The 12,925-nt window shown below is 26.9% G+C and overlaps 2 protein-coding genes across 2 annotated transcripts; one reads left to right on the plus strand and one right to left on the minus strand.

The window, feature by feature from the left end:
* Positions 1-1,468: 1,468 nt before the first annotated feature.
* Fer1HCH (Ferritin 1 heavy chain homologue) lies at positions 1,469-6,811 on the minus strand. The gene is made up of 5 exons (XM_014439287.2): positions 6,550-6,811; positions 5,234-5,346; positions 4,922-5,086; positions 4,486-4,620; positions 1,469-1,698 (listed from the first exon to the last, which is right to left on the minus strand). The coding sequence occupies exons 1-5, from the start codon at positions 6,611-6,613 to the stop codon at positions 1,546-1,548; spliced, it is 630 nt and encodes a 209-aa protein (XP_014294773.1). The 5' UTR covers positions 6,614-6,811; the 3' UTR covers positions 1,469-1,545.
* Positions 6,812-6,831: 20 nt separating this feature from the next.
* On the plus strand, positions 6,832-10,901 carry Fer2LCH (Ferritin 2 light chain homologue). The gene is made up of 6 exons (XM_014439286.2): positions 6,832-6,969; positions 8,868-8,979; positions 9,072-9,181; positions 9,263-9,433; positions 9,509-9,655; positions 10,363-10,901. Exons 2-6 carry the CDS (start codon positions 8,874-8,876, stop codon positions 10,540-10,542), a joined length of 714 nt encoding a protein of 237 aa, XP_014294772.1. The 5' UTR covers positions 6,832-6,969; positions 8,868-8,873; the 3' UTR covers positions 10,543-10,901.
* The last annotated feature ends 2,024 nt before the right edge of the window (positions 10,902-12,925 follow it).

A 12,925-nucleotide genomic window follows, 5' to 3' on the forward strand; every position in this document is an offset into this window, starting at 1 on the left:
CAGCTACTAAAATAAAGTTGTTTTTATAGACCGGGGGCCAAGGTTAAAAGTGTTAGATCTGAAGAAAGTTTTTCACCATGTGGGCTGAAAGTACTCACCAACTGCAAATACGAAAGTTTATCATCTTAGATCGTTCTCAATCAAATATTATAAGTCAACGAAATCTTCATAGTTCGCAAAACATTTTATTATTTTCCGTTTGAAAATAATTCAATATAATCCAAGCCATTAAATTTACTATAACAGTAAAACGTAGGTATTAAATTATTTCAGGAACAGCCACTGGAAGTTCCTGTTATGCCAGAAAAATCTAAATCTTTCCGTCTTTATAAAATATCGACATTTCAAGGAGAAACTCTAAGCACTTGTTCAAAAGAAGCTTGTTCAATGCAACAAAAAGCAGTTAATGAAGAATATATTCGTTTGAGTAGCAGTTTTCATTTTTGCTCCAAAATATTGATTATTCTCAAATTGAAAAAAAAAATTTAAGTCAACAACTGTATGTATCTTAGGAATTATTTGATGACCAGATATTCATAAGCTCTCAAATTGAAAATCATTAAAAGTAAGGTTAATATGTAATTTTTTTATTATTGGGAGTGGGAGGGGATGTTACTTTTGGAAAAACTTTATCTCAGTAACTATTGAACCTAAGTAGTCTACGAGGACTTGATAGATAGGGATATGAACAGGGAAAAGTTAATGAAGATTTTAGGTTTTTCTCAAAAAAATGAACTTCCAGGGTACCTTCACCTTAAATATTTCAATAAAAACTTAGAAAGTATATTTACAGTACCTATTGTATAGTTCAGGTAGAAATCTAAATAATTTTTCACTTAAATAGTGGGCAGGAAATGGGGTAAATTTTCCAAAATATGTCAAAGGTCCTGAGATGGGAGATATTAATATTTCCTGTCTATGTTGAGAATAATTTCGATCTGAAAATTAACTACATTTAGATATATGAAGCTGCTTCCACAGTAACTATCTAGTGGTTTGATGATAAAACTTCAACAGATGAATGGGAGAACATTGAAATTTTAAAAAAAATAATAAATACAACCAGTACATATTTTATGAAATTCAAAATTTTTATTGTTCATTAAAAAAAAAAAAGAAGGAAAATAAATCAGTAAGTAATATCACATCTCAAAGTTACAACTTATAAACTACTCTTCATTTGTTTCTTATGAAAATAAAAAAAGTTATATATCTAGCAAACTACTTCATAACTAACTTTTGTTAAACTAGAAATATAGAACACCATTTTCAATTACTCAATGAATTAACAAAATTAAATATCTAAGAAAACAGATAGTATGTATCACTTTGCAAGATAGTTTAGAATCACTAAGATAATAATATAAACGAACAGGAATTTAAAAAAATACAATTTTCCATACAAAGAATCATGGATATAAACACTATATATTTAAAATTTTGTTGCAAATAGAAATAACTTAACAAATTCAATAAAAATATTTATTAATCGATCATATTTTATTTTATAATAGCAATATTTATTTACAATATATATCTTATAAACTAGGCTTCCTTCAACAGCTTCTTATCAAATAAAAATTCACCAAGTGAACCTTGAGCATGTTCCATCCTGTTCAATTCAGAAATCTTCCCGGCAAGGTCTCGTTGTCCTTTGTATTGTTCATCTAAGAACTCATTGATCAGGTAATCTACGGCCTGAAATAAGAAGGATTTATAGATAAAATTGAAAATATATCTAGTATGTTTATTGTTATTGTTTATATATATCAAGTATGTCCAGAAATAAATTTCAATGAAATGAAGTTTTATTGTTTCTACGTGTCAACATACCTGGAGTTACATAAACACAATGTAGGCCTCAACAATTTTGGTTCCAAAATATCTTAAGTAGAAGAATTAATTTCGAAAACAGTTAAAACATTTGAGATATAATTGATTTTTTTTTTAAACCTCATAATAATCTAGTACCGTAACTGTTAACTAAAGAATAAAATTTCGAAAATAAAATTGGCAAGCTTTTGGAATTTTATACCTCATCATATTTATTTATAAATATATTTTAAGCTTCACTTCAACAATATAAAAATGTATATGTATATAACAATAAGAAAAATTGTTGCATGTTTATATTAAATGAGACATCATCATACGAGACGGCCTTGAAGATAGGTGAATGATCGTGTGGCCTTAAATAGAAACTCTTTGTTATGCCTTGAATGGTTCAAAGGATGTTCCAACAGTTGGATAAGAAATGTTATTGTAATGATAATGAATAGTTAAGTCAGCAACATGATTTGAAATATAAAATGATTAATTTCAAGGCATTCTAAATTTTCATAAAAGTTGATACAAATGACTAAATATCAAGAAATAAATTAGGAACAAATAAAACACATAACAATAAACAGAAATATTATTTTAAAAAACAATTTTCAAACTTACTGAAAATTTATACTATAAATATGTTTTGTTATTTACAATAATTACTACTTTGTTTTCTTTTCATTTTTCTGTTATGTATTTTATGTGAATAAAGATAATTTTTATAAAAATCTACCCATCTTTTGTATTTTTTTAAAAATAACAATGAGCCCAGAATAATTAAAGTATGGTCGGTCTATAACACCAGTTGATAAAAACTAGTATTCAATTACCAATTATTAATAATTTAATTTTATTATGGTCAAGATTTTTTAATTGATAAGTTAACAGAACCAACTCAAAGAGACAATATTATTTGCTATCTTCTGATAACTGAGCATGAACTCGTTGAAATGGAGACAATGAGAATAAGAACTTCTATCGTGTTTAATGAACTTTGAGCATAACAATCACTGTACAAATACTTGAAAAGAGATAAATTTAATGTTATATAACATGATCTTATAAGAGGAAGAGATAAATATAATAATTCTCAGTTGTTAAAAAACTAAAAGAGAAAAATTTTGGAAACATATTATTTTTTTGCCAAGAAATCATCAGAACTCAAATTTTAATTCCTGATCAATTCACATGAAGTTGAAAATTTTTAATTAATTTTAAATATATATGTATATCAAAAAGCAATGAGAAAACAAAATAGAAACCTGTTATCCTCAAAACTATCTCGCTTTATCATATTACATGTTGGAATTGACCAAATAACATTAGGCAATATAATTAAATAAAAGGAGAGATGAACAAATAATTATATTATTAAACATATAAAGGGCATAAAATAATAATAAAACTTGTAAATTACATTTATCTTTTACGAGAAAAAAAAATTGACTATTTGAAATTTAACATGGGCATGTTAGGAATACAATCTAATCTTTTACAAATTTTCTGATAATAGAATTAAATTTTTAATATATTTTTTTATTAGTATGCACAAAGCAAGATAATGATAATCACTTTATTTTTAATTAATAAGAAAAAAAATTCAACCTAATTAAGATAGTTTGGGAGGATTCGGCCAACAACTTTTGTTTCGTTTGAAGAGGCTTTATTTTATCATGTGAGAAACATCTACTGAGATTATTACTTTTTTTTTCCTTTGTTTTTCACAAGTGTTTATATAGTATACATATATATATATATTATCTCACTGATAGTTAAGAGATATTGAGTTTATGCTACATATTCTGCATTATTATTGTAACTCTTCAATAATAAACTATGCCAAACAAAATTCTATTAGCTATGAATTTACAGTTCTACCTTACTAAGGTTTTGTTGACAATAACTAGTTATGTAAATCCAAAAGTACTTTCTATGGGATAATTTTTCAATCCAAAAAACAAAATAAAGTAAAATTCATTTTTTATTCATGAATCTTAAAATAGTCAAAACCAATTTCAACAAAAAAGAAGTTGTTTACTAAAAGCACATTACCTCCAAGGACTTCAAGAGAACTGAACAATTTTAGAATTCAGATATAAAATAACAAATACAAAATGATATCAAAAATAATCTTTCATTCTTAAAGTAACATTTTTCTTCAATTTTGTATCATTTCAATAAAGTTATGATATGTCATATGAATATTTACTGACAAAGTCAATCTATATTTTAACCCTGAATTTCAGTAATTTGGTAAAATTAAAAATCACAAAACATATATTAAAAAAATTGTGTTTTTTGTGCAAATAAAAATGGACTTTGAAGAACAAATACTAATAAAAGAAAAATATTCAATTAGATGAGAAGGTTACGCATAAATGATTAATTTAACAGAAAATATCTAATAGGAAGCAGGAAGCAAATCAAGAACGTTTAAGAAAGCAGCTGACCATGAATCAGCAGACACCAAGGGCAATAATACAGAGTGAGTCAACAAGTTTCAACTGTTTCCATGGCTACCATACCCTTCAAGGCAATAAGATAGATTGTATAGATATGTAGTATTTCTATTAATTGTTATTGTTCAATACCTGAGAAAAGAAGTAATAGACAAAACAAAAACAAAACTTTTGAAACAGATAAATGAATAAAACTTACATGATAATCATTCTTCTCTTTAGCTTGTTCGCAAACTACCATTATATTTAATATACTCTCGGTGACGTACTTTTCAAGTTCAAGAGCTTTGTTCAAGGCTTCGAGTCCATTTGCCCATGGCTTTGTTTCAGTAGTCTAAAAATAATTTATTCAAATATAATAAACATATAAACATAAATACTAAGAAAATTTGTTACCTTAATATGCTCAAATAATATTTTAGGATTAATTATTAGTTAATTAAAATAACAAAACTTGTACTCATCAGACAATGAGCTTCACAAAGGGCATTTCAAAAATTTATTAAATTACTTCACATTGGAGTATGAAGTAAGTTAAACTTCAGAAATCAGTAATCCAAAAAACTAATATGAATCTGTAATATTTAAAATAAATCTCGGGAATCAAATGGCTTGAATTACAAGTGAATACTTACAACATTTTTAAGTTGAATAGTTTCTAGAAGATTTTGTCTCATATGCCCTCTCATCAACAAATATTGCATCAGCTTATAAGCATGTTCCCTTTCCTCACTAGCTGCGTGAAAGAAAAATTTAGCAAAACCTGGACGATTGACACGATCTTGAGAAAAGTGAGCACCCTAAGAATAAATAAAAAAATTGATGTATGTAAATAAATAAAGATATTGAAAGAATACTAATTCAAAACATGTAATGATTAAAAACAATTATGGAATGGGGTAAACCTATTAATAAGCAGGAATAATTTGTCTTTCACAATAACTCACCATCAATAAATAATGCATTGACGCATCAATTTCCTTTTGAATTTGACCCCTTATACTCTCTGAGCAAGCATCAACCATATCTGACAATTTTGCCATACTATTCAAAAGCTTACCTGAAAAGAACCAAAGAATATATATAATAATTTCCTCACAATAAAATACAAATAAAAGAGGTATATAAGTAATTTATAATAGCTAAATCTTTCTAAAGAAGGCCCATAAATGAGCATATCGGTATTGTATAATCAGGCCAAACAACAACTATAAGAAACGTAAATTGACTTTATACTTATGTTGAAATAATCATTTATATTTGTAACATTTTACAAATTCATATATTTTGTAAGATGCTTGTTTTAGTTTATCCACAGATATTAGATAAGTTCTTGACATTATTCACATTATTACCCAACAAAGACTAAAAGAAATGTAATAAAAAAAAAAAGATTTATTTTCTAAATACAATTTACGTTAAAGGTGACATTGAAATGTAAGTTGGACAAGAGCCAGACAATGAGGGAACAATTCAAATTAACAAAACAGGTGTAATTCCTAGATAAAATGGATTAGACATGGAAATTTTAACTATAAACACTTCCCAGAACTTAAGGAAAATAGGACTGAATAATTCTAAGAACTGGCAAAAGTGTTGTTCTGCCAGTTAGAAAGATAAAAAAATATGAACTTATGTATACTTCATCTTTATAATAGTTTTAACTTATCTATATAAATTTTACTACATACATTCATGATTCAAATTATATCTTTCTCGAAGAGGAATGCTTTAGTTTTTACAAATGGTAAATCATTATAAAAGTAAATGTTAACATAAACCAATTGATCAGAACAAAATGTAAATTAGAATTCATTGATCTACTAAAAAGAACCTAAATACATAATTAAACCTAAACTAGGAACCTTGCATTGTGTGTTTATTAAATCTGGTTTAAGAATTTGGCATTGTGAATCTTTCAATAGAATAATCACTAACTCTTAAGTACATAGAAATGACTCAATCCGAAAATTTATTAAAACTTACCACACATACTTCAAGTTCGATAATTAAATTAACTCAAGACATGAATAATAAATAAAATATCCTTTTATGAAACAAAATGTTTCAACAGATATTTTAGTCATGGAACTTTTAAGTTTTAAAAATAATTAACAAAACTTTAATTTAATAAATGATGTTACTTTAAATAGGGAATGTCATCGCATAAAATCTACATATACTTTAATATATATATTTCTCTTAAGCGTAGATATGTTCAATTAAATATTTCACTAAAAGAAAACTTATAACTGAAACTTACAGGAGTCCGCATTTACCGAATATAAACATGCCATCAAACCGAGGAAAAACACAAAGACCTTCATTTTGATCTGTAACTTGTCTTCTACGCTGTCAGAATGGGAATAGCGAGATATGACGGACAATACTCCTACCACCGTCAACCTTTACACACACTGGCGTAGAAGGCGACTTAAAAACAATTGATAAAGCTAACAAATACTCCCGTAGGTCCCGATAAGAGAGACAAATCCTATGTCACCATAGAATTTCAAGTACAAAGTTTCCGCTAAAACAAACGCTATTGGTCCAAACTTGAGAAGAATTGCGTTTTAATCTCATTGCGCATGACCGATATTCCCCTCCTTTATCTTTGATGTATTCCTCTGTCACTCCGTAGTCCTTCAAAGAAGTTCTCATTGTGAGTGTTAATTTTATTAAGGTAAAGCTTTGATTTTCATTTTAAAATATTTAATATGGTTTAGAATAGTTATTTCGTTTTAGTCTATATCAATTTGAGGACATAAAGGTTTGCGTACCAACATTCCACTAACGTAGTTATATTTATAATTTTGATGTTATTGTTTCCTATATCTATTATTCATTTAAACCTTTTCAGCCTTATATGTGTATGATTATATATGTTTTAAAATCATAGATTGTGTATTATACTTTTGTTATTACAAAATTTGAAAATAGAATCCCTTTATTAGTACAGTAAATTAAATCAGTGTTAAGATTTATATTTTTCATTCTAAATTTTGTATGTAGTTCATGGAATAATTGTAATAGTGAAAGCTTTAATCCAGTATAGAACTATTGTGAATAGTTTATCTAGGAAGCTACCTGTTTTCATTTTAAAAAAACTAGAATACTCTGTATCATATATATATATATATCCGATTGATTTATTTAAATTGACACAGGTATATGATAAAGTAATAAGCTTAACTCATAACTTATATTTGTGAAACGACTAAAATTACTGTAATAGCAAGTATCTACTTAAAGTACTTACTTAATATATATGAGATGATTGGGTGATCGGTCAGTGAAAAACCAAATAAATAAAAATTTATTTATTTCTGCCGTTTTTACCAGAACAAAAACAACCATAATGATTGAATGGATTTACAGAAAACAAAAAATGTTAGAAGATAATCATTGATAATTTATGTATATAAGTAGGATTGAAGAAAATACATGGTGTAATATAAGAATATTAATACTCTATAATAAAATACAAGGAAAATAGTAATATTAAAATTAAGAATGAAAAAATAAAATAATGTATATGAGAATCAACTAAATAACTACAAATATAAAATTGGAAATTATTCAAAAAATTAAAATCATATAAAAATATTAAGAAAGACCTCTATGTGATTAATTAGGTTGGTTTTTGTTATTTTGTGACAACCCTACCAGCTTAGGGACACTCTGCAGACATTGTATAGCAGAGAAAGAAGTCCATGTCCACAGTTATATTTTTGGCACACGTCTATTTAAAAATAAAATCAAATCTTTTTTTTTTCAGACCTGCCACTATTTAATTAAAGTAGTGTTACAAACAGTGTGCTTAAAAAATTGATAAACATTCAGCACTCTGTTATTTCAGTCATTTTTTAATATGTTGTGAATTCTGATAAAATTATTTAATACTACAATTTAATTCATTATTGTAGATCATAGTTTGAAACCTGTCATTTATTTTAATTATTACTTAATCTGATATGCATTCTTCCTTGTTTAATTAGTTATCTTATTAAACAGTAAACAAAAATTTATCTATAATTTTTATCAGATTTTATACTTGTTATTTAAGACATGTTATTTGATTTAAGTACTTCTATAATATATATTGAGGAATTTCAATTTATTTAAATATTTTTATGTTTATCATTATTGAAACATTAATAATGTTTTGTTTTCTATAATTTTATTTATTTATTTTTTTTCATTTAGAAATAACTTGCAAAAAGTATAGAGGGTTGTTCTACTTTTATAAGTTAACATTTCTGACTTGTTTCAAAAAATAAATCTCTTTAAGATTCTAAAAAGCTCTAAATCCTATGATCAGATCCAAATTTTTGGCTTTTTAAAGTCATAAAAAAGTATATATTTTTTGCACCTATTCAGTGAATTCAGAAATATTACATAAATGTATTAAGGATAATAATTTAGACCCCTATAACTTTTCTGGCCAGTGTTATATGTGTTTAATTTGCTTATTTTGTGGATTTCTCACATTTGTGGGGGTACTCAAATTGTGAAGTGTTATAACTGTTTTAAATCAATTTCTTGTATGTTTATACTTGAATCTGGTGTTCATTTGTCCAGGTAACAATGCGTCAGCTGGTATTAATAGGTGTTCTGGCATTCGTTGTTCAGCTTCATGCTGCTGATGATCAGTGTCATTATTCAGTTCGACAGCAATGCAGTACTTTACCACGTAATCTATCATCATTGTTATCTTTAAAAATATTTTATGTATATATTACTGAAGTTCATTTTGTGATTACCTTTCGTTTCTTGTTTCCTCAGAAAAATATACCCCCTGTTCTGCCTTATTTTCTGGTGCTCACACTGTTATGGGCGCTTTGCGTGATTTCACTCTTCAACACATTTTAAACAGTCATCATTATTTATTGATGGTAAGGCTTATGTTGTTTTCCATTTGTAAATGTAGAAATAGACCACAAAATAGGGTTTATTCAGTTTTATATTCCTTTTAGTCTGCAAATTTTGCTAATTATGAAAGGCAGCGAGATGGTTTTGCTAAAATGTTCAAGAAACTTTCTGACGATACTTGGGAAGATGCTATTGATACAATCAAATATATGACGAAGAGAGGTGGTTCTATGGATTTCAATATACCTCTCCTTGAAAAAGTACAGAACAGTACTGTAAGTAATAATAATATCTGTTCATATTAATTTTAGCTTTTAAAATACCATGACTTTATCTTATTAATTTTACAGTTGAAGCCTATTGCTTTGGAATTGACAGAACCAGAAAGCTTGTCATTAGCTCTTGACATGTACAAAAATCTTGCCCATAAGGCTCATGAAATACATGGCATGGTCACAAAGAGGTCCCACAACAAACAGGATATTCATGATGCCGAAGTAAGAATTTTGTTTGTTTTATATTGATTAAGTTACCCATTGTATGCTTATGAATTATTCTTAAAGAACTTAATTCACTAATCATAAAAACATCCATATTTTTATCGGAGCTTGCAGTTTATGAAAAGACTTTCTTGAGCAAGTTTCATCCAAATCATTAAAGTTTCGTTGCTACATTCTATAAAAAATGTATTAAGGCTTTTACATATACAGTGTCCATCTTTTACAACCAGTGCTAAGGCAATTTCACCTCGCTCTTTTTTTTTTTTAATCCTTAAAAAAGTATTAGAGAATTGGTCCATCAGTAAATGAGTTTGTCATGGCACAATCAGAGACATAGATCAGTGATAAAAAATGTGTTTTTTTTTATTCAGAAGACTCTGAAACTATAGTTGAAAAACTGATACCAAAACCTTCCTTTCATTACCTAGTTAAAAGTAAAAATAAAAATACATTAACTATTCTAACCAGTATTATTAAATGAATTGGTGATTTTAAAAGTTCTACTTATTTAATAAACAATTTCGCAAAGAATAAGTAATTTATTCTTAAATGTAATTGAATGAATTTTTTATTATGTATTAATTTTATCCTACCCAGGTTAATTGTAAAATCGAATTAAATTTGAAAATGTTTGTGCGCTCAATCTGATATTTTTCAACTCTCTTTATATGTTGGTATTTGTTATTCATTTTTGCTTGTTGCAGGTTATAGCGTTTGTGGAGAACAAGTTTGTTAGCAAGCATACTGAAATCATCAGAGATTTAGCTGGGCATTCCAATGACCTAATGAATCTTATCAAGACATCCAAGAAAGATAGCAAGTTGCCCAACCAAGCCGGCCTCTCGATATATTTGTTCGATGATTACCTCAAAAATCTTTACTAGATAGATTTATTTATAAGTGAAATGTATATTATTTTAAGTTTAAAGACTTGACTGTTTTTTGTCCCCCCCCCCTCATTCATTTTTTTTTTCTTTATCATTTACAGATTTTGTTTTGTTTTTATTTTTATACCATAAAAAAGTGTTAAAATAAGGTGATAATTTATATTTTTAAGTTACACTTGTGATGATTGTAGAAATGTTTAGAAATATAAAATAATGTTAACTTTCTTCTTTAAGCATTTAATGTTTGATTTATTTTGCAAAGAGATTTAGATTAGACCATCCTTGCATATTCTATAAATGATGAATTTATTGTTATATTTTTTAATGTGAAATTAATATTATATAAGTTTAGTTAAGGTTGTTAATCATTATCTACCTCTGTTTATCCAACTTAATTTTATTAAAAAAAAAAAATAGTTAAAGGAAGATGCTCCCGGTGGCAGTGAAAACCCCTCACCTGGACAATCTTCCTTCATCATGGATCAATTAAGGACTGAAACCCTTTCTACAACACACCAAGAATCTGGTTTATAAAATATTTTCCTCTCTATATTTTTTTCAGATTTCCATACATTAATGCATTTTGTGTGAGTTCTATCCATTCGAAAGCAAAAAGTTATATGTTTGATAATCTGAAATAAAAGATAGTCTGTTTGTTAAGTATAAAAGTATCCAATTTGTTTTTTATTCTACTAAACTTATGTATGAAATATACTTAGGAGAGAAAATATTGTCATGAAAAACTTTGAAAACCAGTTTTCAAGTTCTAAAGTGCCTTTAGTCCAATTAACCTAAGTCTCCAAAGCACTATATGTGTATGTGTTCAGCCTAGTTAAAAAAAAAAAGCTGTTGAATTAGAAATTACCTATTAAAGGTAAAAATATACTGATACCCAACAGCAACTTTTTCACTAAAATCAACTTATTTAATTTACTTCTTTTGCAACATAAATTTATCAAGTTTTCTGGAATAAAAAAAAACAAACGATTTAGTATTGTTAAGAATATTCCAGCAGATGACAGTCTCCTGGCTTGTTCCTTTTAAGCTGGAATAAGCCCTTAGAACTCAAAATAGTAGAAAGGAATGTGGAAATATGTTGAAATAATAACTCAGAAATATTTTTAGAGTACATGCAATATTGATCTGTAACCACCTATGGTAGATGTTATAGTACAAGAGCTGAGAAGAAAAAAAAAAAAGCAGTTATTTCGCCCCAATTTTTTATTATTTTAATGAAAACTATGTATAATTACTAGTCAGAATCTATGAGTATGCCAAGTATAGGAAGGGGTTTTGGGCGTTCTGTTTCAAAACATTAATTTTTCATTTGGAGCTCTATATCTTAAAAACTACCAGCAACACTAGAAAATCTAAAAGAACATTATTTAAAAAAGAATAAATTTGCTGAAATATTAGCCCTAATAGAGCTATTTAAGTTGAATAGTTCTCCAGATATAGACTTTTAAAAAACAAAATTTCATAAAAATGTACTGAAATATCAGTAGTTAGTCAATTTATTTTGAGAAATCTATATCTCAGGAACTAACTATGTGACGTATAGATGTCTATTAGCATTCAAATTAAAACTATTTTAACGTACTATGTAGTATTTTATGACCTTTACCTTCTTAGGAATTGTAGTTTTTATGATATTTGCTAAAATAAATTGATTTATAGTTGTTTGGACAATAAGTTTGATTTATGAAAAACTTTATTTCACAAAACCATAGGACGTACAGATGTCTGTCTGCAATCAAATTGAAGCTAGTTAAATTTGCTATAAAATAGTTATTAATGTTTATCTTTGTAGTTTTTATGATACTTGAAAAAATAAACTCACAAAGTGTTAATTTCTAGCTGTTCATACAAAATGTTTGATTTTTAATAAAATATATCTCTAGACCCATAAGACGCACATATGTCTGCCAAGACTCAAAATAAAGGAAATTCAACTAACTATAAAGTAGTTTATGAGACTTATCTTCTTAAGGGTAGTAGTTTTTATGATATTCACATATAAAAATTAATTTGGCAAAGAAAATTTGTCCGAACTATAAATCAATTTATTTGAGCAAAATTCAGGAAAACAACTACTCCTATGAAAATAAATGTCATAAACTACTTCATAGCCCATTAAACTAGCTTTAATTTGAGTGCTAATAGACATCTGTACGTCAAATTTTTTTTGAGCTATAGATTTTTCAAAATAAATTCACTAACTACTCTTTCAGTACGTTCCATTCAACATTTTTATGAAATATTGCTTTTTAAAAAGCTATATCTCGAGAACTATTGAATGTAGATGTGTCTATTAAGGCTTACATTTTAGCAAATTTACTCTACTTTCAATGATGCTCCCTTAGATATTCTATTGTTGTTG

This window comes from Halyomorpha halys, unplaced genomic scaffold, assembly GCF_000696795.3.
Source record: "Halyomorpha halys isolate HHAL.00 unplaced genomic scaffold, Hhal_1.1 Scaffold82.1, whole genome shotgun sequence".
Taxonomy (NCBI): domain Eukaryota; kingdom Metazoa; phylum Arthropoda; class Insecta; order Hemiptera; family Pentatomidae; genus Halyomorpha; species Halyomorpha halys.